The sequence below is a fragment of the Nuphar pumila genome, chromosome 6 (assembly GCF_984573655.1).
Source record: "Nuphar pumila chromosome 6, dmNupPumi1.hap1.1, whole genome shotgun sequence".
Lineage (NCBI taxonomy): Eukaryota > Viridiplantae > Streptophyta > Magnoliopsida > Nymphaeales > Nymphaeaceae > Nuphar > Nuphar pumila.
In genome coordinates this window covers 117,452,917-117,480,837 of record NC_143254.1, presented here as the reverse complement: position 1 = coordinate 117,480,837, position 27,921 = coordinate 117,452,917, and the positions used below count along the sequence as shown (strand labels likewise).

Here is a 27,921-nt window from a genome sequence, read left to right as displayed (position 1 = left end):
AAGTACTCAACTTAGGTACGTAATTCTAGCTCATGTGATAATGTGGGAGGTGTGGGAGGGATGCTTTGGGTTGGAGATCGATCTGGTGTTGGACATCTTGTAAGGGAACTAGTCCAGTTGGTAACTCCTCGGGAAAAAGATTGCTAAATTGATCGAGCAGAGGCTGAACTTGGAGATCTATAACTCATTCTTCTAATATAGGGTCTGAAGCAAGGAGGTAACAAATGGTCATGCCTGACAGAGGGAACTTCAACTCGTTCCTGACTAACAATATTGTAGGTGGCTCAGTAGTGCTAGGCTTTGGTGATGAGGATGATGTAGGTAGGTCTCTAGATGGTGCTAATGTGATCTTTCTACCTTTAAACAAGAACGAGTTTGCCATGGTCTACCTAAGATGACATGGCTAACATCAATGGGTAGCACATCATACCACACTTGTTCGAAATATGTGTTGCCTATATATAACTTGACAAGATACTCGCTAGTCATTTTCATATCAACGTTCTTCTGGAGCCACGGCATTTGGTAAGGTCTAGGATGCTTGTAGGTTTCAAGTTTGAGCTTAGAGATAACTTCTACATATATAACATTTTCACAACATGCAGACTAAAAAAGTTTGGTTCTCAACCATTGGTCACTTGCATCTTGCTTAGGGGCTAAACATATAAGTATGGTGATCAGGGCCTCACCTTGGTCCTTATAAAGAGTCTCTTTCTCGAATTCTTCTTTGGCCTCTTCATCATAGATGGGGTCATCCTTGATATCTTGACTGGGCTCTACATGAACCTCATTGAGGAAGAGAGCCATGCACTACAAGAAAAAGCCTTATTAGCGACGGATTTTTGCGACGGATTTTTTTCATCGCAAATTAGCGACGGACTTAGCGAGAGAACATTATCCGTCGCCAATCTTTGAAATATTTTTGAAATTAGTGACGGTATAAATTCCGTCTCAAATCCGTCGCTAATTATCGACAGATCGACGACAAAAATTTTTCATTGCAAAACTGTAAGAAATTAGCGACGGATTTAGCGAGGAAATTTTTCCCTTGCTAATCTATCGCTAATTAGCGACGGAAAAATTCCCTCGCTAAATCCGTCGCTAATTTTCGATTTAAACCGTTCCACCTAAGCCGCGAAATTTTCCCTCTCTCCCCCATTCGAAATTTAAATTGATGTTCGATTTAAACCGAGCCTCGTGCTCCCGCTGGTCGATGAAGCCGAGCCTCATGCTCGCCGCAGTAAGGCTCACCGGACGATCCTGCTGGACGATGTTGACCGCCGCGACTGCCGTCGCCCAACTCCGACGCAGCAGAGGAGGGCAGAGGAATCTCGATGAAGGGCGTGCGGATCGCAGGGCGGCCGTTGTACCTGGACATGCAGACGACGTCGTCGGTGGACCCACGGGTGCTGGACGCGATGCTGCCCTTCTTCACCGGCCGCTTCGGCAACCCCCATTCCCGCACTCACCTCTACGGCTGGGAGTCGGACGAGGCGGTCGAGCGCGCCAGGGAGCAGGTTGCTTCCACGCCACCTACCTCCCCGTCGGCTCTGATGACCTCCTCGACCTCGACCGCCTCTGCGACGCCATCCGCCCCGACATCGGCCTCGTCTCCGTCATGGCCGTCAACAACGAGATCGGTCCATTCCGACCTCTGCGAGACCCAATCAGAGATCTTGGGGTCGAGGGAGTACGACTTGCAGGGATCCGGTGGTGGGTCGTCCTCCTCCTCCGTCGCCGCCGATGAATCGCTCCAAGTCTGGCCTATTGCTACCGGAATACCTCTCGGCAGCGAGCAAAATTTTTTTTAAATTTTTTTTTTAAAATTTAGCGACGGATTAGTGACAGATATTATTCGTCGCTAATTTAAAATAGCGAAGGACTCGCGACGGATATTATCCATCGCTAATTTAAAATAGTGATAGACTCGCGAGAGATCATTTCCGTCGCTAATCCATCGCTAATTTAAAATAGTGACAGACTCGCGACAGATCATTTTCGTCGCTAATCCATCGCTAATTAGTGAAGAATAAGTTTTGTCGCTACTTAGCGTCGAAAAATTCGCGATGAAAGCTATCCGTCTCTAATCCGACGCTAATCCGTCGCTAAACTGTTTAGCGACGAATTAGCGATGAATTAGCGACGGATTTAGGTCGTCGCTAATCCACATGTTTCTCGTAGTGATGGACCAACACTCTAATGCTCAGTGTCCCATACCACCACAAATATATAGCACTTGATAGTATTGCTTATGGTTGATACTAATGGAGAGGGTTGGTTGGGGGTCTGTTTTGGCTAGACCTAGGAGTAGACTGGCCATAAGTGCCAAGCTTACAGCGTTGTATGCTTGCGTGAGAGCTTTAGCCATGACTTTTGGTAAGGTCTGGGATTTTTGCAGGTTTCAAGTTTGACCTTAGAGATAGCTTCTACAGATATAAGATTCTCGTAACATGATGAATCTATAAACCTTGCCTTTGATGGTACATGCCAACCATCGATCATCTGCATCTTGCTGAAGGGCTAAGCACATACTTCGGGTGATCAGGGCCTCATCTTGGTCCGTATAAAGAGTCTCTTCCTTGACCTCTTCATCATAAATGGGGTCACTCTCAATATCCTGATTGGGTTCCTCATGGACCTCACCGATGAAGAGAGCCTTGGACCGACATTCTGATGCTTTGCGTCCCAAACCACCACAAGTATAGTACTTAATGGTATTGCTTGTGGTTGATACTAATGGGGAGGGTTGGTTTGGGGTCTATTTTGGCTAGACCCAGGAGAAGGCCGGCAAGAAGTGGCAAGCTTATGGTGCTATGTGCTCACATGAGAGCTTTAGCCACAGGGGTGACTTGTGGCTTTTTGCTGAAAGGACTTTTTCTAATGTTTGGCAAGTTGGTGGGCCTCAGAGACGGTTGATACAGATACAAAATTTTGAAGACCTTATTCTGGATCGATTGCCCCAAGTCCTTGATACAGACCAAATAGTGAAAGAGCCCGACCCAACTCTGAGGATCCAAATCTTCCAAACGGATCCAAGTGTGGCTAATCTGAATATGAGATCCAAGCTCCCAATGCTCCAAACCACCTTAGCCAAGTGGTCAAGCGATCTTAGCCAACGACCATATAATTCGTGTGGGACCCACCCTTGGACACCCTCTCATTTAGCACTGACATTGAAGGCAAGTGAGACTCACATGGGATGTCTCCTCTAGAAGTCTCTATGGATGGACATGTGGAACCCATCTCTTCGATGCCCCAAGGTATTTAAGTTATCTATGGGACTCGTGCAACCTCTTGGGGTTTCTACTTAATGGATATTGGCAAAGCCTAAATGATCTTTGTGAATTGGTCTCTACAATGATGAGCCAAGGGAGGTTTCATCTAAGGAGTAGGTTTATCTAGAATTAGGTATATTCTAATTTAGTTTGCTTTATGTATTGTGAAGTAGGGGTGGCAATCGGGTCGGGTTGGCGGGTTGGCGTGTCAGCATACCTCAACCCGAACTCGACCCGTTTATTAAACGGGTCGGCTGTGGCAAACACGAACCCGACCCGTTTAATAAACGGGTAACCCGACACGACCCGCCAACCCATTTAATAAATGGGTTGGGTCGGGTAAACGGGTTTTCAGGTTCGCGGGTCAGGTTGGCGGGTCGGGTTGACGGGTCGGGCAGATGGGTTGGCGGGTTGACCCACCCGCCTAACCCGTTTATTAAACGGGTCAGCCGGGTTGGCATACCCCCAACCCGAACCCGACCTGTTTAATAAACGGGTTACACGGGTCGACCTGTTTATTAAACGGGTTGGCTTAAGCCCAACCTGAACCCGCCTAAGAGGCGGGGTGGCGGGTCGGGTTGGCGGGTCGTGTCAGAAATTGCCACCCCTATTGTGAAGCTTTCATGAGAGCTCTTTTAGTCTATAAAAGAGGCTCAAGTTAGTGTATTTGGGATATGAATATGAAGAAATAAAGTATGATGAATGAATTGGACCCTTCTCTCTCAAATCGTCTTACTCCCTTCCCTCTCCTCTCTCTAGTTAATGCCCCCTCTCTTGTGGACATCTCACACACTCTCTCTCCTTATCCATGTAAGTCTCTAGCCCCCGACTCATTAACCTTTTCTAAGAGTTCTTTCTTATCAAATAAATGTGGTTTAGACCTTGCTTTGCTATGAATTTTCTTAAGTGTAAAGTAGTGACTATCTTTACTTTGGGTTCATGTGGACTACATTAACATCTGGGAGGACTCGACCCAACCCAGCCTTGAATGTGGAACCTTGGCCAAACCCGGATGGATTAGACCTTTCACTAACCTTAGAACCTTCATCTTAAGACATGCAAGTCATTGTAACCTTTCTTGTAAGCCCCACTTAATTCTTAACCCCTCATAAGTCCAAACATGTCAAGAATCCAGTTTCTGACATAGTTGAAATTTTGTCAAACTTGCAAAAGTCGACCAACCCAAACCGTTAGTCATTTGGATATGAAACTTTGACCCCAAAGACCCTTAGGATATCTATATTATACTCTAAAAAAATCAAAATTTTATCATATCTCTGTACAAAGATATTAATTTTACAAGTTGGGTCTATTTTACCCAAACCTAGTTCATCCTGTAGAAAACCCAATCTTGACCTACAACTTGTCTAATTTTTAATTCTTAAAATACAAGTCCCCTAAACCTAAAAATTTAACCCGAGCTAGTCCTAGGTGTCGAGAAACTTTTCCTAAAATTTGAGAATTTTTTATGGTGTCATTTTGGTGTACCAGTTTTTTTTACCGAACCCTGTCAAAACCAACCTACCCTGTCACCCGATTTAACCTTTTACTTAACCTTAGACCTAGCCAAGCCCATCTAAACCTAACCTAGCCCATCAAAACTTATCAAAGGTATAATAATCGATGAAATTTAGCATATTATGGATTTGAAAGTTGAGAACACCAATGTACTTTGAGATCAACGGTTTCTCATCTTGCATGAGGTTGTTACGAGCTACGAGTTCATGGAACTTGTCAGTGTTGTGATCTACACTTCGTTTACCGTACTTGAGATTTTGATATCTTAGGTATAGCTCATGATGGTAGTTATGAAGTAAAAATTTGGTATGGAGCATGCACTCCATTTGCGCCCACTCCATAATAGGAGCCTTCTCTTGGTTTTGTTTGGTTTATCTCACCTAGTGCCACTAAGCAGTTGCTCTACCCTTGAGGCGAATGGCGACTAGACCAATGCAGTTTTGATACGGGACTTCTTTAAAGTCAATGATTTTGTTCATCTAATTTATCCAATCGATAAACTCAACTAGCTTGCATATCCCAGAAAAGTAAAAAAATTTGAACTTGATTTCCACAACCGAGTTGTTCTGTTGAACATGGCTATGCGGTCTAAGAGAGGAGGCTGGTGAATTGGATGAGAGGCAACCATCGTCCTCTTCATTAGACCTATGAATACATTTGACCTCTAACGCTGCTATCCTTTGGACCATTACATCCAATTGGCATCATAGTTCATTGTTTTGTAGATGTAACTTTGTCGTCTTCTTCTCACTCCATATGTCCACCTCCACCCCATCTTCTCCTAGGCACGAAAATGTGTCGAACCATGCTGAAATAGGAAGCCCAGATCTAATACCAACCTCACGACAATAAGGACCTAAAATACCCTAGCTAATGCCTGGCACTAGGGAGGAACCAAAAAATCACTTGAACGAGCCAAGTGCATTGGTTAAGTAATTTCATCAAATACCTGGCAGGCAATGACTAGTATGCAACTGATAAGGTTAGACTGGTGCGCAATAAACCTAGATTTGGGAAACACCAACAGTTGGTATGAACCACAAATATAATAAACAATTTAATGAAGCAATAGTCGACAATTTCCAGCATCGAATCACTAGAATCGATCAACAAACTTGCATAAACATATGCAGTCACTAACAACAGTCTAAAAATTATTTAATAGCCTGTAACAATATTTAAGCGAATTAACTTTCAATATACATCCCACACCAGTTAGGATTAAGAACAATTCAGGTAGGTCTATAGGACGTGCATTCAGTAGGATTTAAATATATTGGATACGAGATCTGGCGACAGATGACGACTACAGAAAAATACCGACCAAAATACAACAAACAAAATGGCGTCCAACAGAAGAAAGTGAGTCGCGACCAAGCTGACGAAACAACAATAACAGAAGAACACAAAGAGGGTTGTTCAAACAGGACCCAATGTGTATCAACAAGGTCATTGGGCAGTTTCACCGAACACTTGGTGGACATTCCCTAACAGACCTTGAAAACACACTGGGGGAAATTCGGTTCAACACGAAAATTCATGAAAATTAGAGAGCAAGTTCAACATGTCCTAATAATACCTTCTAATATGCACGATCGAGAATCAAATTGAACCCAAAAAATACATTCCTTATTAAGACTGACTGATACAAATGAAGGGTAATCAATCAACAATGAGCCCAATGGTTCAGTCAAGCACAATTCTGAGCGATTAAGGGAAAGAGGGAGATAGAGAGAGAACGAGCTTAGCTCCGACGTCCATCACGTTGGCCAAGAAAAAGGGAGGTTGTTCAGCACGTTCACAACATGCAGACGGATCAGAAATGATCCACGTTCAACCGAGGTTTAGAGGTAGCACTCACAGCTTTGGTGGCCACCAAGGAGGAGCAGAGGGGCGCCTCTACACCACACACACACACACACAACTCTTTCAGGGATGGTTTTCTTCTTCATAAAATGCAGATTCCTTTTCCTTTGTCATGTCTCAGCCTTTTAACAACAAGGGAGGCAAGGAGAGACAAAGTCTCGTTCCTTTGGGAACTTGAGACACCGCTCAAGTGACTAATAGGGCGGGTCTTCTCCAATGGGTTGAAGAAAACTTGAAATGGACCCAACTCCAACAAAATACCTCCGAACCCGACTCATGACCCAAAACTTGACCCACACCTAAGGGAAAGTGGGTTGGACCTACCTACATAAAGATAAAACTACCTTAACCCACATACACCCTCCAGTAGCCCAAATGAATCCTAACGAGCTATTAGACCTAGATTTGGAATCGATAAATTAATAAAAAAATAGAAAAGTCCTAGTTTTAAACTGAAAAAAATACTCAAAAATCACAAATATTATCTAAATCCTACAGAACGATTTCTGGTTAAAAATAATGTCTAATTTATCCAAAATAAACTCCATAAAATTTAGAATATACCAAAATATAAATGTTTTCCACCTTAGTTTTGTGATGGATCGGGTCTGCGTGTTTGGGGATGATATATCTTTCCTGAACTTGTCTTCAACACGTTCTCTTCAATGTCATCTGGATGTGCTGCATCATAAAACCTATACACCATTTATCTCTCAAGATACTTAAAACATTAACCTGGAACTTAATTTTGTTAAACTCAAACAAAACCATTCACACACACTAACAATAACACACGATTTACGTGGTTTGATTAACGTTGAACCTACATCCACGAACTAGAGATGCTCTCTCTTTCTCACGTTTTTCATTGTGAGCGAAGTTCCATTATATAAACCAATTTGGTACATTAGATTGTCCAGATACCACTCCAGTGGCCTCCTCATCCAAACTCTCGGCTTCAAGTGGTGCGGCATTTGATAATCCTTCCTTGTGCCGAACTGTAGTTGGTGCTTTGACCTAGCTTACAGTAGCAATAAAGTTTGTCAAAACATGCATAGGCCCACTACAAAGCATTAGGCAACCGTTAAAACGTATTTTACAGTATGAATTGTTGTTAAGGCCATCAGAGTTCAAGACGATTTCTATCTACTCAGATGCTGATTGGGCTCAACACAGGTATCGCTCTCTCTCGTTGAATTGGATGTTTTACATTCAATACCATCTTTGTTTCTCTCTCTAGATTATTTGAGGCTGCTGAATGTTCACAATTTTCTTACAACCAATTGTGTGTGTTTGTGAGTGTGCAGCTTCTGAATTGAACACTTTTTTAAGGCATTTGAAGAATTTTCTCTCACAAGTACAGCTTTACTGCCACAAAAAAACCAAAGACAAAAGTACATAGTCAATGCAAAGCCAAAAGTATCATGTAATCAACAGCAAACCGTACATTTCTTGGTAAATAGAAATTTTAAACAAAACCACTCTCTATCTGCTTAGCCTATAGTATTGACCAACCAAATCCTTCAATAATGTGAAAGGGATTTGAGCATCACAGCACATTCTATGGAGATCATAATGGACATGTCACATATTCTTCAACTTAATTAATCTGGTATAAAGTGAGAGATTGTGGCGCCATATGTAGTTTTCACTGCATGAGTTTTCCAAACAAAATCCCGCTGAAGATGAGGGCTCCGAACCATTTGTTGGATACAAACCTGACATGAATAAGGAAAGAAATGTAACTAAAAAGGCCTAGCAATGTGAAGGTCATACATCATTCTAAATTAAGAGAAGAAAAACCTTTTTTGTTAATTTTTATTACTTAAACAACTACCTATGGATTAATAGCGAGCCCAATCCCCATATATATCTTGAATTTCGGGATAAAACCAAAAATTCAAATTTCAGAATCAGTTACTGGAAATGAACACAGAAGGAGATGAACTATGGAAACCTTAACACACTGATAGTCTCATAGATGTTTCAGGACAGAAGCACACTAAAATATTACAGAAGTAGAGGCAGATGCAGGTATGGAGCTCTGCTGAAACTAATACAACTACCTAATCCCAAGTCATAGGATAAATAAAGTATCCTAGTGAGAGATGTAACTGACCGAAGTGACCTTAGAAATGACTTTTAAACCTGAAAATGAAATTGAAATATATTTATGAACTATAAGTTAAAAAAGATGGACCTTTTGAGACTAGCAAGGGGTTAAAAACTCCCTATTTGATTACAGTGTCAGTTGGCAATCCTTCACCATGTAATAAAACATCTTATTTCACGTGGGGTTTCAACTTTTACCAAGTCTAGTATGCATGAGTGCAACACCAAGGATAAAGACAAAAAAAATCAGAACAAAAAAAAAGGGTCAAGAAATCATTTTCTATTATGTAATGGCCTTTGATTCTATGGTAGACTGTTCGCTAATGACCCTTTCATTCTATAGTACAGAATAAACCATACTGTGAATTGGACCAAGAGATCTGAATCCATCACAGAAACTTTTGACGTGCACTTGCACTAGGATTATGATTGCATGAGACCATGCTAATGTGGATTAGCTTAGCTCAAGATCTGGATGCTTAAAATGATAATTTACATATAGGCAACGAATTGACATTTAACTACTGTAGGTTTTAAATATCCATAAGCCACATGGTTCACAATAAATCTGCCAACAACCACACAGAAATCCTAGAGCACATGGTCTCGTCAAGCTAGACTACACTACAAAATAAATCTACGCGCCACACAAGAAACAGAAATACAATATTCTTGTGCCGTTCCGATGCTATTAGACTTTAGGACTTTGGAAGCAAGTGGTGCAAATAAATTGGGTTTAGCTGTATACCCCAACCAAACCCAACACATTATTCCACATAAAGATTTTAAAAATGAGATACATAGTGGTCCTAGTCCCAAACTGATATGCCGCCAGGCCGTAGGTTATAGCAGGTTGAGCCAGCATGATCAAGTCTTTGCGTTGAGTGCAGTTTTTTTAGATTTTATATATATATATATATATTTGAATGCATTCCGTTCTAATATTTAAGTGAATTTTTCTTTTTTTGGATACCCTTAAGTGGTTTATGTCAGATTTATAGTTCCGTTCTAATAATCTCTCTCTCTCTCTCTCTCGTTGAATTGGATGTTTTACTTTCAATAGCATCTTTGTTTCTCTCTCTAGATTATTTGAGGCTGCTGAATGTTAACAATTTTCTTACAACCAATTGTGTGTGTTTGTGAGTGTGCAGCTTCTGAATTGAACACTTTTTTAAGGCATTTGAAGAATGTTCTCTCACAAGTGCAGCTTTACTGCCACAAAAAAACCAAAGACAAAAGTACATAGTCAATGCAAAGCCAAAAGTATCATGTAATCAACAGCAAACCGTACATTTCTTGGTAAATAGAAATTTTAAACAAAACCACTCTCTATCTGCTTAGCCTATAGTATTGACCAACCAAATCCTTCAATAATGTGAAAGGGATTTAAGCATCACAGCGCATTCTATGGAGATCATAATGGACAGGTCACATATTCTTCAACTTAATTAATCTGGTATAAAGTGAGAGATTGTGGCGCCATATGTAGTTTTCACTGCATGAGTTTTCCAAACAAAATCCCGCTGAAGATGAGGGCTCCGAACCATTTGTTGGATACAAACCTGACATGAATAAGGAAAGAAATGTAACTAAAAAGGCCTAGCAATGTGAAGGTCATACATCATTCTAAATTAAGAGAAGATAAACCTTTTTTGTTAATTTTTTATTACTTAAACAACTACCTAATAGCGAGCCCAATCCCCATATCTTGAATTTCGGGATAAAACCAAAAATTCAAATTTCAGAATCGGTTACTGGAAATGAACACAGAAGGAGATGAACTATGGAAACCTTAACACACTGATAGTCTCATGGATGTTTCAGGACAGAAGCACAATAAAATATTACTGAAGTAGAGGCAGATGGAGGTATGGAGCTCTGCTGAAACTAATACAACTACGTAATCCCAAGTCATACGATAAATAAATTATCCTAGAGAGAGATGTAACTGACAGAAGTGACCATAGAAATGACTTTTAAACCTATAAATGAAATTGAAATATATTTATGAACTATAAGTTAAAAAAGATGGACCTTTTGAGACTAGCAAGGGGTTAAAAACTCCCTATTTGATTATAGTGTCAGTTGGCAATCCTTCACCATGTAATAAAGCATCTTATTTCACGTGGGGTTTCAACTTTTACCAAGTCTAGTATGCATGAGTGCAACACCAAGGATAAAGACAAAAAAAACCAGAACAAAAAAAAAGGTCAAGAAATCATTTTCTATTATGTAATGGGCTTTGATTCTATTGTAGACTGTTCGCTAATGACCCTTTCATTCTATAGTACAGAATAAACCATACTGTGAATTGGACCAAGAGATCTGAATCCATCACAGACGTGCACTTGCACTAGGATTATGATTGCATGAGACCATGCTAATGTGGATTAGCTTAGCTCAAGATCTGGATGCTTGAATATTGAAAGTCCAACAATCCAGAAAATTTTCAATTTAGTTGGCATTATGATGTGTGGAGGGCCAACAAAATTCTGTACTGCCAGTATGTTAGGCAGTACAGTTTCACTTGATGGGCTTATATAAGCTATGTGAGAAAGCCTTCACTATCATCAGTTTCTTAAACTTAAGGAATCTTTTTATATCAACGGCCTACAAACTTATCTGATGCCATTATTCAAAGCATGGTTCCTTAGTTTCTCGCCGAAATGTTAGAGGTGAATCATTTTTTTTTCCTTTTTTCCGTGTTTGTAGCTATAGAGAGAGCATGATGAAAAGAATGATTCATAGCACACTAATTTTCGCTACTGACTTCTTGTTGCAATCTGCAGGGCTTGATAAATCAGCTGTCCAAATTTGCCATACTAGTTGTCCAGCTGAAACTGCCAAAAATGCATAGTATGGCCATCCTGTCCAACAACATAAGATGTTGGGCGCTAATCAGATTTTGATTGGAAGAGATCATCAAACAAAACAAGGGGAGCCACGCTTACCGAGGTCGGCATTGTGTCCAGTAAGGATGAAGAAGGCCAAGGCGGCAACTCCAAATCCACTTAGCCAATTCTTTGTTGAATCTCCAAATTTCAAGGCTGTAGATTTTACACCAGCTTTCACATCATCTTTCTTATCCTGATTCAATTGGAATCACGGTCACTAAAGATCAAAGAACTAATGACTACCCACAAAAGGAAACAGTACATTTTAACTCACATTCTTCACAAAAAAGTAGTAACTAGAATTCTGAAGATAGATGTACCTGATGAGCGTAAATTGTGTCGTATACAAGGGTCCAAAACAGAGCAGAAGCGTATAATGGGAAGATGTCAGCAAGATTTAGGCTCCCTTTAACTGCTGACCAACCCAGTAAGACTCCATAATTAATGGCCAGACCTAGAAATGCTTGAGGCTGCAAGTTTGCACTGATCAGTAAACTGTAAGATAACAAGGGGAAAAAATAAGAGAAGAATGAATTGTTTCAAGTATGTATACCCAATATGTTATTCTCTTCATCAATGGGTAAAGGAAAACAGGTAACAATGCCGCTATCCCCACCACCACGCTGTGAGAAAGGAACAGTCAGTACAGCTGAAACCAATGTTGCCAGACTGAGTTTATGGATCGAATCGTTTTTCCAAAATAAAGAATGCTCTGAATCCGTGAATCTAAATAAATCGAACCAGTCCGACTTTTTCTCCGTGCTTTTGGAGGATATTCAGTCCTGAAAAAGGCAAAACGGCCACCTGACAAAATTGGTTGTCCGGTTCCACTCATTCCCTATGTCATACCCAATCTTAACACCCCTCTTAAATATTATGATGCAAGTTGTTTTGATAAAATCTGACATTGTCTATTTAATAAGAATTTGACCCTTCGATCATATTTTTTCCGTTGAATTTTGAATGTTAAAGATATCAGCCAGGCTATCCTCCTCTTTCTCCGGGTATCTCTCCGTATTGCCCATATCTCGGGTCCCCAAGGCCTTCGGTGGGTATCTATTGGACTCCAGCCAAATGTGAATTATCATTGTAACCTCCTCTTTCTCTACCGTGACGCCTCTGTATTTACTCCCCTTCGTACCTCATGGATAAGATGTAAAAATAATAAAAAGAGAGTGTGTGATTGTAAAAACCCTGAAAAAAATTTGTTGCCTGTGTCGGACACGTCGCATGTCCGACCCGTGTCGGACACGTCCGACGCATGTGCAACACACCAGACTCGGTGTGCTGGACATGATCCGGATCTGGGCGGATACGAGAGAGGTCGGGTCCAGGTCGGATCGAGTTTGACCCGGACCCGGTCTTCAGAATCTTCACCTGAGCCTTTAAAAGGCTCAGGCGAGGCTGTGCGACAGGCAAAAAGCCCCTCGCCTCTCTCTCTCTCTCTCTCTCTCTCTCTCTCTCTCTCTCTCTCTCTCTCTCTCTCTATCTCTCTCCTCACATCTGTCTCCTTCTCGCCATCCGCCTTCGTTCGGCGTCGTCTATCACTGACGTCCCCGATCGTCGACGACTTCCAGGTATGAGTCTCCCTCATCTTTCAGTCTTCCGACAGAGGGGAACGAACACCACCTCTATCTGCGGCTTCGACAAGGGGCGTGCCCCCCCTGCCTTGGGGTTTTCTGGCAAGGGAAGGGGGCAAGCCCCCCTTTCCCTCTGTTTGGCGACAGGGGGACGGTGTCCCCCTGCCCTGTATGTTTTCTGGCAGAGGGGAAGGGCTCCCTGCCCCATTTTCTTTCTCAGACAGGGGGACGAAGCCCCCACTGCCCTTCACGGTTTTTCAGCAGGGGGTCGAATGCCCCCCTGCCCTATTGTTTTATCGGCAGGGGACGGGGCCCCTTCCTCATTTTGTTTTCCGGTAGGGGGATGCCCCCTTGCCTTGTTTTGTTTTCCGGCAGGGGGGTGCCCCCCTGCCTTGTTGTGTTTCCGGCAGGGGGGTGGCCCCCCCTGCCTTGTTGTTTTCTCCGGTAGGGGGTGGCAACCTCCCTGCTCGCTTGTTTTCTGGCAGGGGGTGCCCCCCTGCCTTGTGTTTTCCGACAGGGGGTAGCCCCCTTGCCTTACTTGTTTTCCAGCAGGGGGTGCCCCCCTGCCTTGTGTTTCTCCAGCAAGGGGGTGGCACCCCTGCCTTGCTTCTTCTTTGGCAGGGGGTGCCCCCCCTGCCTTACTGTTTCTTTGGCAAGGGGTGACCCTCTTGCCTTGCTTGATTTCCGATAGGGGGTGGCTCCCCCTGCCTTGTGTTTTTCCGCCAGGCAGAGGGTGTACCCCTTGCCTTGCTGGGTCTCCGACAGGGGGGCATGACCCCACAGCCTCAATCAGTTTGGCAGGGGGAAAGCCCCCTGCCTCGATCAGTTTGGCAGGGGGCAAGCCCTCCTGCCTCGATCGTTTTCGACAAGGGGTAGGCCCCCCTGCCTGGTTGGTGTTCAGCAGGGGACATGGCCCCTACTCCGTCGGCTCTCGGCAGGGGGAAGGCCCCCCTACCATGTTTGCTTTTCGACAAGGGGTAAGCCCTTGCTTTAATGGGGTTGTTCTCGTTTTGACTTGGGCTCCCTCGATGGCCCTAATGAGGTTATCTTTATACCGTGCGGCGTATTGATAAAATAATTTTGCAGGTTGCACCATAGAGTCTTCTCGTTCTATGCGACCTGAGACGGTGCTTACTTACGCTTACAAACGTACAGACCCTCACACCCCTTCTAGGTAGGGGTTTGCATAAAAAGGACTGGAACAATGAACTGTTGAAAAGCAAAGGACTTAACAAAGAAATTAAGACATATATATATATATATATATATATATATATATATATATATATATATATATATATATATATATATATATATATATATATATATATATATGTATGTATGTCTTTACTTCTAGGATGCGGTTTCGCGATCCTGGTAATTTTCTTTTTCTGCACTTTAGTTTTTGTTGTCGTCGCACTATATGTGCCAAGGCTTTCCTTTTCATACTTTCCTTTCTTGCCTTTTACTTCCAGGATGCAGTTTCGTGTTCCTAGTCCTTTATTTTCGCTCTTTCCTTTCCAGTCTTTTAATTTCTTTCTGCCCCGTGCTTTGCATCCTGGCAATTATTCGCGTATGCTTGTTCTTTTACTTCCAGGGTGCGGTTTCGCGATTATGGCCGTTGTCTATTATACTTTCTGTCTATTCTTTCTTAGCCCCGCGCTTTGCACCTTGGCAGATGCATTTATGTACGCCTTTACATCCAGGATGCAGTTTCGCGATCCTGGTCCCTGTTGATTTCATTTGTTGTTGCCTCTGCTATTATATATATATATATATATATATATATATATATATATATATATATATATATATATATATATATATATATATATATATATATATATAGCAAATGTCACTCTTCTTTTTGTTGCAGTAGTCTCAACCACTGTTGTGGTTGGCAAGGTTGACAATAGAGCTTAGCCAAACGCTAGAGCACAAGTATCAACATTCTGCAGTGAGTTACGAAATGAGATACTCGTTTTCCCTAACTCGAGAAAAGAGCCTCGATGCACGTAGGGCTGCTATTTCATGAGTCTTGGGCAAATGTTGGGGTTTTGGTACTGTTGCAGCGTTAATATGATTGACACGATGCAATGAGTACCATGAGGTAGATAAGACCTCAATCATGCAAAAGCACTGGTTTAAAAACACACATAAATGGTCTCAGGCACCTTCACAGGCAAGATGCTCGTTTGGGTCTAATGGACAAAAGCATGAAGAATGAGGCGGCGGTTAAGAAACCCCCGTCGTGCTCAATTTGACCTAGCTTCGTCAAGAGAGATTAGGAATTCACTTCTTCAACATCTACCAGGACCGGTCGCTCAATGAAAAGAGTATCCAAAAGAGGTGATAGACAGATTGTGGTCTTCATTCACAGTATATAGTTGTTTGTCATAGTTAATGTGTTTCATATTTAATTTTTTTTATAGTCATGTCTACTAACTTTCTGAAAATATATATAAGCTTTGAATCGCTTCGCGACTATGATAGAGGAACATGATGCAAGGAAGGTATGGCAGAGGGTGACTGTCAATCGATTTGCAGACATGCTATATAATATGAAGACTGCAACAAAAAAAGTATCTGACGGAATAGATGATCCACTACAGTGGAAGGGCCATGACCCTATTACTATCAGGAGAGATTATTCGGAGGGAATGTGCGACAAGTGGGCGGGGGATGCATTTTGAAATCACTCTGCGAAGGCTGCACAAAATCGAGCGAAAATGCCCGAAGCCCATCTACACACAGGTGAATCTAAGACTTTTGGACGCCACCTGAAGAAAATGGTAATTCATCAATATATATATTGTCAATTTTATCAGTATTGTTGCAAACATGTTAACTAAATCTTTTATCATTTAACTTCGCAGGAAACAGAAAAATGAGGCATTGTACCATACAATGATGTATTTGTTGAAACACATAAATGGAAGACCATGGGCGACTTCGTATCAGAGAAGGCGAGAATGACAACGGTATGTATTTATTCTATTAATAATCATTATAATATACAAGTTATCATAAACATTATAATTCTTAATTATTAATGCATACTTTAAACATTATTTTGTAGGAGGCATATGAGCAACAGATGGTAGAGCGATATGGCGATGACTCTACTCAGCATCCATCATTTGATCCTACAGCATAGGTGACTGCAGCAGGTGAACCCAAAAAGGATCGTGTGTTCGGGTTTGAGAGTAATATGAACACCTCACCTGTCGTTGCTTCCTCCAGTCACGTCTCACAGACTTCTCCCGTCGACATCAGCTCAAAGCATCTTATTTTTTTTGGTGATGATGTACGTCAGATCGTTAAGGACACAATGCGTGACTACTTTCATGAAACCATCGTTGACGTTCTCCGAGCTGAGTTCAATAGTTTTTTGCAGAACATGGAAATTTCGATTGCAGGCGTCTCTCAGGTATGAAAGTTTCATGCGATATATTGCATGTCGTTAGATTTCATATAACTTTGATTGCCTTAACTTAGGTGCATTGGATATAATTTATTTCAGTATATTTTGTTTACCAATACTGACCTTTTATATAATATTTCAGTATAATATTTTTACTGCCTTTGAACACATATGAGCATGATAGAATCACATATAAGTTTTTTTACTACCTTTAGAATACATATGAGCATGATTGAATCACATATACAGTTTTTTTACTACCTTAGAACACATATGAGCATGGTAGAATCACATATACATTTTTTTGTCTGCCTTAGAACACATATGAGCATGATAGAATCACATATAAGTTTTTTTACTGCCTTTAGAATACATATGAGCACGATTGAATCACATATACAACTTTTTTTACTCCCTTAAAGCACATATGAGCATGAAAGAATCACATATACAGTTTTTTTGACTACCTTAGAGCATATATGAGCATGGTAGAATCACATATACAGTTTTTTTTACTACCTTAGAACACATATGAGCATGATATAATCACATATACAACTTTTTTTACTGCCTTAAAGCACATATGAGCATGAAAGAATCACATATACAGTTTTTTTTACTACCTTAGAGCATATATGAGCATAATAGAATCACATATACAGTTTTTTTGACTGCCTTAGAACATATGTGAGCATGATATAATCACATATACAGTTTTTTACCTGCTTTAGAACACATGTGAGCATGATAGAATCACATATACAGTTTTTTTACTGCCTTAGAGCACATAAGAGCATGATAGAATCACATATAAAGTTTTTTTGACTGCCTTAGAACACATATGAGCATGATATAATCACATATTCAGTTTTTTGCCTACCTTAGAACACATATGAGCATAATAGAATCGCATATACAGTTTTTTGACTGCCTTAGAGCATATATGAGCATGGTAGAATCACATATACAGTTTTTTTGACTGCTTTAGAACACATATGAGCATGATATAATCACATATATAATTTTTTACCTGCCTTAGAACACATATGAGCATGATAGAATCGCATATAAAGTTTTTGCCTACCTTAGAGCACATATGAGCATGGTAGAATCACATATAGAGTTTTTTGGACTGCCTTAGAACACATATGAGCATGATATAATCACATATATAGTTTTTTGTCTGCCTTAGAACACATATGAGCATGATAGAATCACATATAGAGTTTTGTTACTGCCTTAGAACGCATATCATTTATAATAGAATCACATATAGTGTATAATTTATTTCAATATATTTTGTTTATCAATACTGACCTTTTTTTTCTTGTGTAGGTTGCTGGTGAAAATCAGCGTAGTGGAGCTATAGGGACATATCAAGGCAATGAACAAGAAGACACACAAAATATTGGTGATGATTAGATTAATGTGTTGAATTTGTTTTACTTTCTTTTTGTTTTGAAAATGTAAATGTTGAATTGTAAATAATTAAAACTTGCGAATTTTAAAGTGTAACGATTAATTGTTTTAGTTTCCTTTTAAATGTATTTTTATATGTACTTTATTTTTTATTCACAGGAAATATAAATTGTACAGGAAATATAAATTGTAGCACGAGAATTTTTTCTCGATATTTAATTTTCAATTTTTTTAAAAAATTTTCCTTGTTTGCGACAGATTAGCGACAGATATATCCATCGCTAATCAATATTTATGTTGAATTTAGCGACGGATTAGCGACGGCTATAAATCCATCGCCAAACTGAAGTCATCGTTTAGTAACGACGGTCTTGCGACGGATGTTGTCATTCGTTATTCTGTCACAACTTAGTGACAGAACTGACGATGAAGGAACCTCACAATTTATGTCGCTACTTAGTGACGGAATGAGCGACGGATATATTCCATTGCTTATTAGCGTCAAAAAATTCGCGATGGGAGATATTTGTTGCTAATCCGACACTAAGCCATCGATAAGCTCTTTAGCGATGGATTAGCGACAGATTTAGGTCATCGCTAATCCACTGGTTTGTTGTAGTGCATCCAACATGTCCGACGATGAAGGAACCTCATCGAAAAGAATGGCGACGCCTTCAGAGAAAGCCATCGCCCATGACCAGATAAACCCCAACGTAAGAATTACGTCGATCCTCCTCAACGGACCCAACTACCTCACATCGTCAAAATCAGTGCTACTATACCTGAGCGAAAAATAAAAAATCGGCTACGTAAATGGGAAGACACCTGCACCAGACATCGTCGACTCAAAATACGATGAATGGAGGTCGTCCAATGACCTAGTCATGTCATGGCTTCCGAACTCTATGGAGCCCAAGGTCGCCGAGGGATTCATATTCCTAGATATAGCAAGGGAAATCTGGGAGACGACGTGCGAACTGTACAGCGAACAAAATAACATCGCAAGAATGTAATAACTGGCGAGGATATCTACCTCCTCAAGAAGAACAATAAGCCACTAAGCGAATATCTCAGCAAGCTTCAAAACATGTGGGACGAGATGGACTCCTACACGACGCAATACTCCGACGCCATCGGCCAAAAGAAACTAAAGGAACACGAAAAAATATTCCAGTTCCTTGCAGGCCTCAGACCAGAATACGAGGCCATACGCACTCAAATCCTTATGGCTCGTGAGCTACTATCAATTAACTGTGTATACTCCACCGTTATGCGTGAAGAGTCTCAGCGTTTGGTAATGAACCAAAAATCAGAGAATACCAACAACGAGGAGAGATCTGATAGGGTCGTCTTCATCGCCGCTTCCACACCCAACCCCAAACGAGAGGAACACTGGTCAAAGAAGGGAAACAACAGGCGCACTCAATGCTCACACTGCAAGAAGGATGGTCACACGAAGGAGAGGTGTTGGTTCCTCCACAGAAGACCCAGCAGGCCAAAAGACCCGACCACCACGCAGGTCACTGTCAGCAAGAAACTAGGGACACCCCTAACTCAGGAGGCCCTCACCGACCTCATTAAGAATCTGAATCAAGAGTCCAAGCCGAAGTCTAATCCCGCTGTGGCAGCTTCAGCCAACGCAGTGGATGAACCAGGTAACGATCTCTTCTCTAACGGTAGTCATTCTAAGAGTTGGATTATCGACACTGGAGCATTCGAACATATGACCCAGACCACTACCAATCTACATGACATTAAAACTTCAGGGGACATAAGTTGGGTCACTATTGCCGACGGGTCATCCATGAGTGCTCTAAGCATCGGTAAAATTCACTTCTTCAATTCCAAGAATCACTCAAATGTTCTGTGTATGCCAAAACCATCATCAAACCTTCTGTCCGTGGCTCGCATCACTCAAGATCTTAATTGCAGGGTTATCTTCTCCCCTACTGACATTGTATTTCAGGAAATTTCGACGAAGAAGAGGATTGGTGAGGGCAAGCTCACAACCGGGCTATACATGATCCCTCTGGAAGTAAGAGCTCACCTCACCAGAAGGGAAGACAACTCCAACTGGTGGCACAGATGCCTCGAACATCCATCTCATAAAACTCTATCCTCCATAATCCCAGGGCTGAAATTTGACTCTCATTTATGTGACATTTGTCAATTTGCAAAAATGACACGGGTTCTTTTTCTTGTCTCTGAAAGCACTGCAATAAAACCATTTGATATTGTGCACTCTGACACATGGGGGCCTGCCCCTGTCACTTCTCACTCTGGTTTTAGATACTACCTCTCCTTTATAGACGACCACACCAAGGTCATGTGGCTCTATCTGTTAAGGTCCAAAGATAAAGTTTTTGACAAATTCAAAAACTTCTATAACATGGTGAGAACTCAGTACGGGAGTCGCATCAAGGCCCTGTGGACCGACAATAGTACAAAATATAAAAATGAAAGGTTTGAGGCTTTGAGAACGAGAGTGTCCTCGATCACCAGTTCACCTGCGTCAAAACACCTCAGCAGAATGACGTGGCTGAGAGAAAAAACCACCACCTGCTTGAGATGACTCGATCCCTCCTATTTCAGATGAATGTACCAAAACCCTACTGGAGCGATGCACTCATGTGCGCGTGCTACACCATCAACTGTCTCCCAAGTAAGAGACTCCAAGGAAAATCTCCCCTAGAAACACTTAAGGGACATAAATTGAGCATCAACCACAAGATAACTTTCGGCTGCACCGTGTACACATTCATAAACAAGAACAAGCGAGATAAGTTGAGCAGGCGTGCCTTGAAATGTATATTTCTTGGATAATCTACCTCAAAAAGAGGATATCGCTATCTTAACACCCATGAGAACAAAATGTTCATCACTCCGAACATCAAATTTGACGAAGACACTCCCTTCTTTGAACAGGTTCAAGAGCACACCTCATCGCAAGGGGAGATAGTCCTTCCCAGCCTCGAATGCAATGACGATGTCAATACCGCAATAAAAGGGCGTGACACTCATCATCTCACCTCTCAAGAGGGGGTCGAAGACACTGGACCCGTCAATGAACCTGCTCAAATCCAGACAAGGAGATCTCAACGTGAAACATGCCAGCCAAGTCATTTCAATGATTACTTCACTTACAAGGCGTGTGCATACCCACTGCAAAACCAAATTTCCTATGAGCACCTGTCAAAAAACTACAGGGCCTTTCTCATCAGTGTCGACCCAACAAAGAACCCTCCTCCTTCGAAGAGGCAAAACATCTCTCATGTGGACCCGAGCAATGATGAAGGAGCTAGACGCTCTTCACAAGAACCGAACATGGGAGATCACCACTTTACCCAAAGGGAAGAAGGTAGTAGGATGCAGATGGACCTTCAAGATCAAATACAAGAGCGATGAACACATAGAACACTTGCTCTAGTGGCAAAAATGAGCACAGTAAGAGTCCTTCTATCAATAGCATGCAACTTTAAATGGCCCCTCCATCAGCTTGATGTAAAGAACGCCTTCCTCCAAGGCGAACTCGACGAGGAAGTATATATGAAGCTTCCCTCGGGACATCCAAAAGAAGGGGACCCATCAATAGTTTGCAAACTTCACAAGGCCATCTACGGCCTGAAGCGATCACCTAGAGCCTGGCACTCCAAACTGAGCAATGCCCTAAAACAAGAGGGATACTATCGCAGCCATGCCGACAATTCAGTATTCTTCAAAAAGAAAGCTGACAAGCTCACAGTCATCTTGGTATATGTTGACGACAAAATAGTGACCGGGAACGACAACGATGAAATCATAGAAGCAAAAAGGTTTGTATCCACCACCTTCGACATCAAGGACTTGGGGAAACTAAGGTACTTCCTCGGAATCGAGTTCGCTCACTCAAATAGGGGAGTTTTCCTTTACCAAAGGAAGTACACTCTCAACATTCTGAAAGAAACCGAAAACTTAGGGTGTAGACCCATCGAGACACCAATTGAGATCAACTACAAGCCCATCAAAGAGGATGACGAACCCTTAATCGACACCCAGAGATACCAACGTTTGGTAGGAAAGCTACTTTACTTGACCGCGATGAGGCCAGACATCACTCACGCAGTCAGTGCGGCCAGTCAACATATGCATTCTTCGACTAAGGGGCATCAAAAAGCCGTGGACCGCATACTAAAGTACCTAAAAAAGTCACCCGGGCAAGGTATCTGGTTCAGGAGAAACAGGTACATCAACATCGAAGGATACTCTGACGCTAACTGGGTTGGGGACGTCGATAGGAAATCCACTACTGGCTATTGTGTATTCGTAGGAGGCAACCTCATCTCATGGCGGAGCAAAAAACAAGGGATTGTCCAGGTCGAGCACAGAATCCAAATATCGGGCCATGGCTACCACAACCAACGAACTTACTTGGACCAAGGCCCTCCTCAATGAGATGGGATTCAACCCAACGTCACCCATTCCCATGCATTGAGACAACCAGGTAGCGATTCACATAGCCGCCAACCCCGTCTTCCACAAGCGCACAAAACACATCAAAATTGATTGTCACTACATCAGAGAAAAGGTGCAGAAAAAGGAAATTTGTACTCCTTACACCAAGAGCCAAGATCAGCTGGCAGACGGACTAACAAAGGGTCTAACTCGGGATGGACTCAAAAATCTCCTAAGCAAGTGGGGTTGTATCAACATACACGCCCCACTTGAGGGGCAGTGTTAAAGATATCAGCTAGGCTATCCTCCTCTCTCCGGGTATCTCTCCATATCGCCCATATCTTGGGTCCCTAAGGCCTTCGGTGGGTATCTCCTAGACTACAGCCAAATGTGGATTATCATTGTAACCTCCTCCTTCTCTACTGTGACACCCCTGTATTTATTCCCCTATGTACCTCATGGATGAAGATATGAAAATAATAAAAAGAGAGAGTGTGATAGCGATTTATCTGTGGACGTAGGCACCTCTGCCGAACCACGTAAATCCTGGCCTTCAGCGTGTGCTTGCCACTCTAGTCTACAATCACCAAAAAAATCTTGCACAGAAGTTGGATTTTCAGCTATTTAAATGACGAACTCAATCAACGAATGATACAGGTCACATTTATGGAGTCTGATTTGATTAAAACAGCATGTATCAATGAAATCCTAAGAAGGCATGAAGATAGTGAAGACATAGGGTAGTCCTCTATGTCATCACTATCTTCATACCCCTCATCCACTATGTCATCACTATCTTCATAGGTATACTGACCTGAATCAACTATTTTTTAATAAAATGTAAAAATTGGCTTAAAATGATTTTTTTGATATTATTTTAATACATAATATTTTTGTTATTTTTTTTGGCTGATTAACACATAATATTTTATTATTATTTTTTGGCTGATTCAGAATAATTCACTTGAGAATCGGTATCAGCCGAATTCACCTGAATCCTTGACCAAATGATACAGGTCCGATTCTGACACTGATAACATTTCGTGGGACCTCGAATCCTCAATTTGAGATAACAAAAAACCCAAAAAAGGAGAGAGAGAGAGAGTACCTATATGTGTTTGCTATTGACAAAGCGCCGGTGTAGAACAACAGTTGAATCACAAGAAAGACGACCCCTTGGAAGGGCGTTAGTGCTCCGCTTGCGATTGGTCGTGATTTTGTACGTTCTACCTGTAGGGCACACAAGTGGACCCGCCACAAGACATGTCATGACATGTTCAAAAATTTTTAACAGTATTAAAAAAATCTTGAAGGACATCGACAGTGTGAGCATGGAGAGGGTGGTGTATGTTCGCCCCCGATGATTCACTGAATCCCACGTCTGTGTTCGGGGGTCTAAATAAGCACCACGTATACAAGCACATGGGGCTCGTATTCCCGTGTATGTTGACATCACTTAGCATTGGAGTGTGGTGTGGTTGCAAAGACTTAAGTACCCTTTCTTGCTATTCTTCTCATAAAGCGATGGTTTAAGAAAATGACAAAAATGCCCTTCATTCAAAAAAGAAAAAACAAACAGTTCAAAAAAAGGACAAACATGTCCTCCATCCAGAAAGTCAAGGATGATGTTGACTCTTCAAAGTCTACCCAGGGAAACGAACCTTAATCGTTTCGCCAATGGTAATCCGGTGAAACGATGGTGAGCCGATGATCCGATGGTGAGCCGGCGATCCGATGGTCATCCGACGAAACAAACCTGAGCCATAAAAATGTCTGTTTGAACTTTTCATCGTCATCTTCTTCTTCTTCCTTCTCCGTAAAACTTTGTAAAACCCTCTATCTCTCTCTCTAGAGAAGAAATCAAGGGAGGTAAAGAGTTCCCCCTGGAGAAGGCCATGAACATCAACCCTCTCACTCTCTGTCCCTTCTCTCTCTACTTCTGTGCCTAATTTAGAGTTTTTGCCCTTACAGGAGGGGGGTCCGGGGGCTCCCCCCCCCGGCGCGGATCCCGGGTCTCCAACAATGATTTGTAGTGTTATCGGGCTTTCCTACAGCGATTTCTAGTATTTTCGGGTCTCCAACGAAACGCTATAGTGATTTGCGGAAGACACTACAAATCTCTATAGCGATTTGTGGAAGACACTACAAATCGCAAATCGCTATAGCGATTTGTAGTGTCTTCCGTAAATCGCTATAGCGATTTGTAGTGTCTTCCGCAAATCGCTATAGCGATTTGTAGATTCTTTCGCAAATTGCTATAGCGATTTGTAGTGTCTTCCGCAAATCGCTATAGCGATTTGTAGATTCTTTCGCAAATCGCTATAGCGATTTGTAGTGTCTTCCGCAAATCACTATAGCGATTTGTAGTGTTATTCAGTAAGCAAATCGCTACCCGAATTAGGATCAACTTGTCAGGGTCATATCTCCCTAACCGGAGGTCATATTCCAAATCCGTAAAAAGTGGTGTCTTCGTTATTGAGTCTAGTTTATTTTTGTAAATTTTCAGTGATTTTTATTGTCATTTCATTCCTCATTTTAACTAAAAACCAGACCCCTATTATTTTGTGTTATTTGAGTTGCACAACACCATTCTCGCTTGACATCCACATCTTGATTCAGGCATGCTCCTTGTTGGATTTCCATTGATTTCTTCCAACCTTGCTTGGAACAAAAATATGTCTTTCTCACCACGATACCCTGTGCATTTTTTGACCACGACACTCGGGACCCGTGCTGGGGGGAGCCCCCGAACCCCCCTCCTATAAGGGCAAAAACTCTAAATCAGGCTCCACAACAAATCAAGTTGAACGATGCTACCCACGCTGGGAGGAGCCCCAAAACCCTCCTCCTATAAGGGCAAAAACTCTAAATCAAGTTCCACAATGAATCAAGTTGAACGATGATATCCATGCTGGGAGGAGCCCCCAAACCCTTCTCCTATAAGGGCAAAAACTCTGAATCAGACTCCACAACTCATCAAGTTCAATGATGCTACCCACACTGGGAGGAGCCCTCAGACCCCCCTTTCTGTAAGGGTAAAAACTCTGAATGAGACTCTATAACTCTTCAAGTTGAATGATGCTACCCGTTGGGAGGAGCCCCCAGACCCCTCTCCTGTAAGGGTAAAAACTCTGAATCAGGATCTACAACTCATTTTGTTGAATGATGCTACCCACGCTGGGAGGAGCCCCCAAACCCTCCTCCTGTAAGGGTAAAAACTTTGAATCAGTCTCCACAACAGTCAATGTGCAGGTCAGTCGGTGCTTGATGGAGCAATGTAGGATCTTCTGTTGGATGTGCACAGAAGCAGAAAGAGAAGGGAGAGAGAAAGAGTGAGAGGGTTGATGTTCATGGCCTCATCCAGGGAAGATTTCTTTCTCGGATAATCCTGCAGTGCAGAGACTGGGTCTTAAATAATCATCTTCGGGGCACTTAAGTCTTTACAAGCACTCCTTTTCAAGAATTATCATTTTTTTGGCACCAATGGATGAGAGGGTACTTAAGTCTTTGCAATCGCATCAAACTCCAATGCTAATTAATGCTGACAAACATGGGGATACGAGACACACATGCTTACATACGTGGTGCTCTTTGGGACCCCGAACATGAGATGTAGCTAACTCCCCTGTTCGTGGGGGGGGAGAACATATAACCTGCTTCGGTGAGCATGAGTCCAAGCCCTAAACACAATGTTGGATCCTCTACATTTGCCTCATGGCTTTACAAAATTTATTGTTTGGCAGGGTTGAATGAGATAGATAGATGGTTAGGTTGTTGCACTATCATAACGGAAGGGTCTCGTGTTCGAATCAGACAGCAGTTATGTCCTCGATCTCCCACTACTCTTGCCGTTGAAATAAAAAAAATGTACCTTAGCATCGAAATCACGATCCAGTATGTCATTGATGGTGCAACCAGCCCCTCTCAAGAAAAATGAAACCCAACCTAGCAGCCACAACATCCTAAGATCTGGAAGGGTACCAGGTGGTGCAGCCAAAGCAGCGGACCTGCACCAAGCACATACATGCATGATCAGTCAATGGAAGTGGGTGCGTAAGAAGCACTTTTGCACTCTATAAACTTGTATGTAGATTGGCTGGATGTTTGCCGGACCTTAGACTGGACCCTGGCCTTTGTTGAGTTTTATCCTAATGGCCGTGGGTTGTCTGTGCCTGGTCCGCATATATCTAGTTTGTACCTCTCTCTCTCTCTCTCTCTCTCTATATATATATATATATATATATATATATATATATATATATATATATATATATAGGTCAGATTTCGGCTATCCAAAAGCCAATTTCCACTAAATAAAATCTCATCGATGATGTTGGATGTGAGAAAAAAAAGAGAAGCCACCACTTTGCAAAGTTGTTTGTATTTGCAGTCTACTGTAGCAATACGTGTGTATATATATATATATATATATATATATATATATATATATATATATATATATATGTGTGTGTGTGTGTGTGTGTGCTAAATGCAACATGCCAAGTTTTTTTTTGCTGTTTTCACCCCATAAATATGTTGGGCATGGTAGATTTACTAGGAATCTACACGGGGATCATGTGTTTTTTGATAATAAAAAATTGATATTTGGAGCCTAAAAAATTTATAAAGATTTTGGACCATTGATTTTTCTAACCTTATAAAATTCTACCCATGTGTAGGAACCTAACGCTTCAATAGCTGATCCCTATAAAATCAAATACGCTGATCACAATCGTACAATCAGAATTTAAAAATGAGAAAAAGAAAGCCTGAAAAACCTATTTAGCATATCACATTGAGCCAGTATAACGTCGGACGCTGTCAGGTGCGCCCTTATCATCCGCTTATATATTTTTTTTCTCTGTTTTACACTTTTAGTGGCGGTCTTGGACCGCCACTAAAATTCTAAAAAACATAAAAAAAAGCATGCTGCTGATTGCACGCCATTCAACCGACACTAAATGGGACATTTTGGCCAAGCATAACTGAGAACATCTTTAACTCATCACGGCCCCAACTAGGCAAGAAAACATTACCACATATTTGGCCAAGCCACAAGCCAAGTCCCGATGGGCTTGTCCATACGAGCCAACCGAGCATAGGGGTGCAAGATCGTGGGCACGTAGCGATCGACCCACGAGCCAGAGATAGCCTTGATCTGACCAGAAGTTGGCTTTGGTTGGCAAGCCCCATCTCTCGTCCCCAACCTGGAATTGGAGTCTTTAAATAAGGCCAAGTTAGAAAGTGGTTGTTTGGGAAGAGAAGAAGAAGTCCGAGACAACAAGGATGCTGTTGATGCCATGCTGCACGCAACAACTCCAGGACAAGGTGAGATGAATGAAACTTGCATGGTGATCTTTTATAGTGTTCTCTATATTTTGTCATGTACCATAATGCCCCTT

General features: G+C 41.8%; 1 protein-coding gene across 1 annotated transcript; it reads right to left on the bottom strand.

Annotated features, from left to right (window-relative positions):
- Positions 1 to 10,183: 10,183 nt before the first annotated feature.
- LOC149835869 (4-hydroxybenzoate polyprenyltransferase, mitochondrial-like) lies at positions 10,184 to 23,837 on the bottom strand. Its single transcript, XM_090009667.1, has 7 exons — positions 23,793 to 23,837; positions 23,628 to 23,749; positions 12,219 to 12,288; positions 11,986 to 12,135; positions 11,723 to 11,858; positions 11,542 to 11,638; positions 10,184 to 10,333 (listed from the first exon to the last, which is right to left on the bottom strand). The coding sequence occupies exons 1-7, from the start codon at positions 23,835 to 23,837 to the stop codon at positions 10,264 to 10,266; spliced, it is 690 nt and encodes a 229-aa protein (XP_089865793.1). The 3' UTR covers positions 10,184 to 10,263.
- Between the last annotated feature and the right edge of the window lie 4,084 nt (positions 23,838 to 27,921).

Excerpts from the sequence above, each read along its gene's own strand:
- LOC149835869 (XM_090009667.1), bottom strand. The coding sequence starts at position 23,837 with ATGTCCTTCAAGATTTTTTTAATACTGTTAAAAATTTTTGAACAT. Across the intron at positions 12,289-23,627 it reads TCAATAGCAAACACATATAG|CGTGGTGGTGGGGATAGCGG; the intron begins GTACTCTCTCTC and ends CCTTTCTCACAG. Across the intron at positions 11,859-11,985 it reads ACACAATTTACGCTCATCAG|GATAAGAAAGATGATGTGAA; the intron begins GTACATCTATCT and ends CAATTGAATCAG.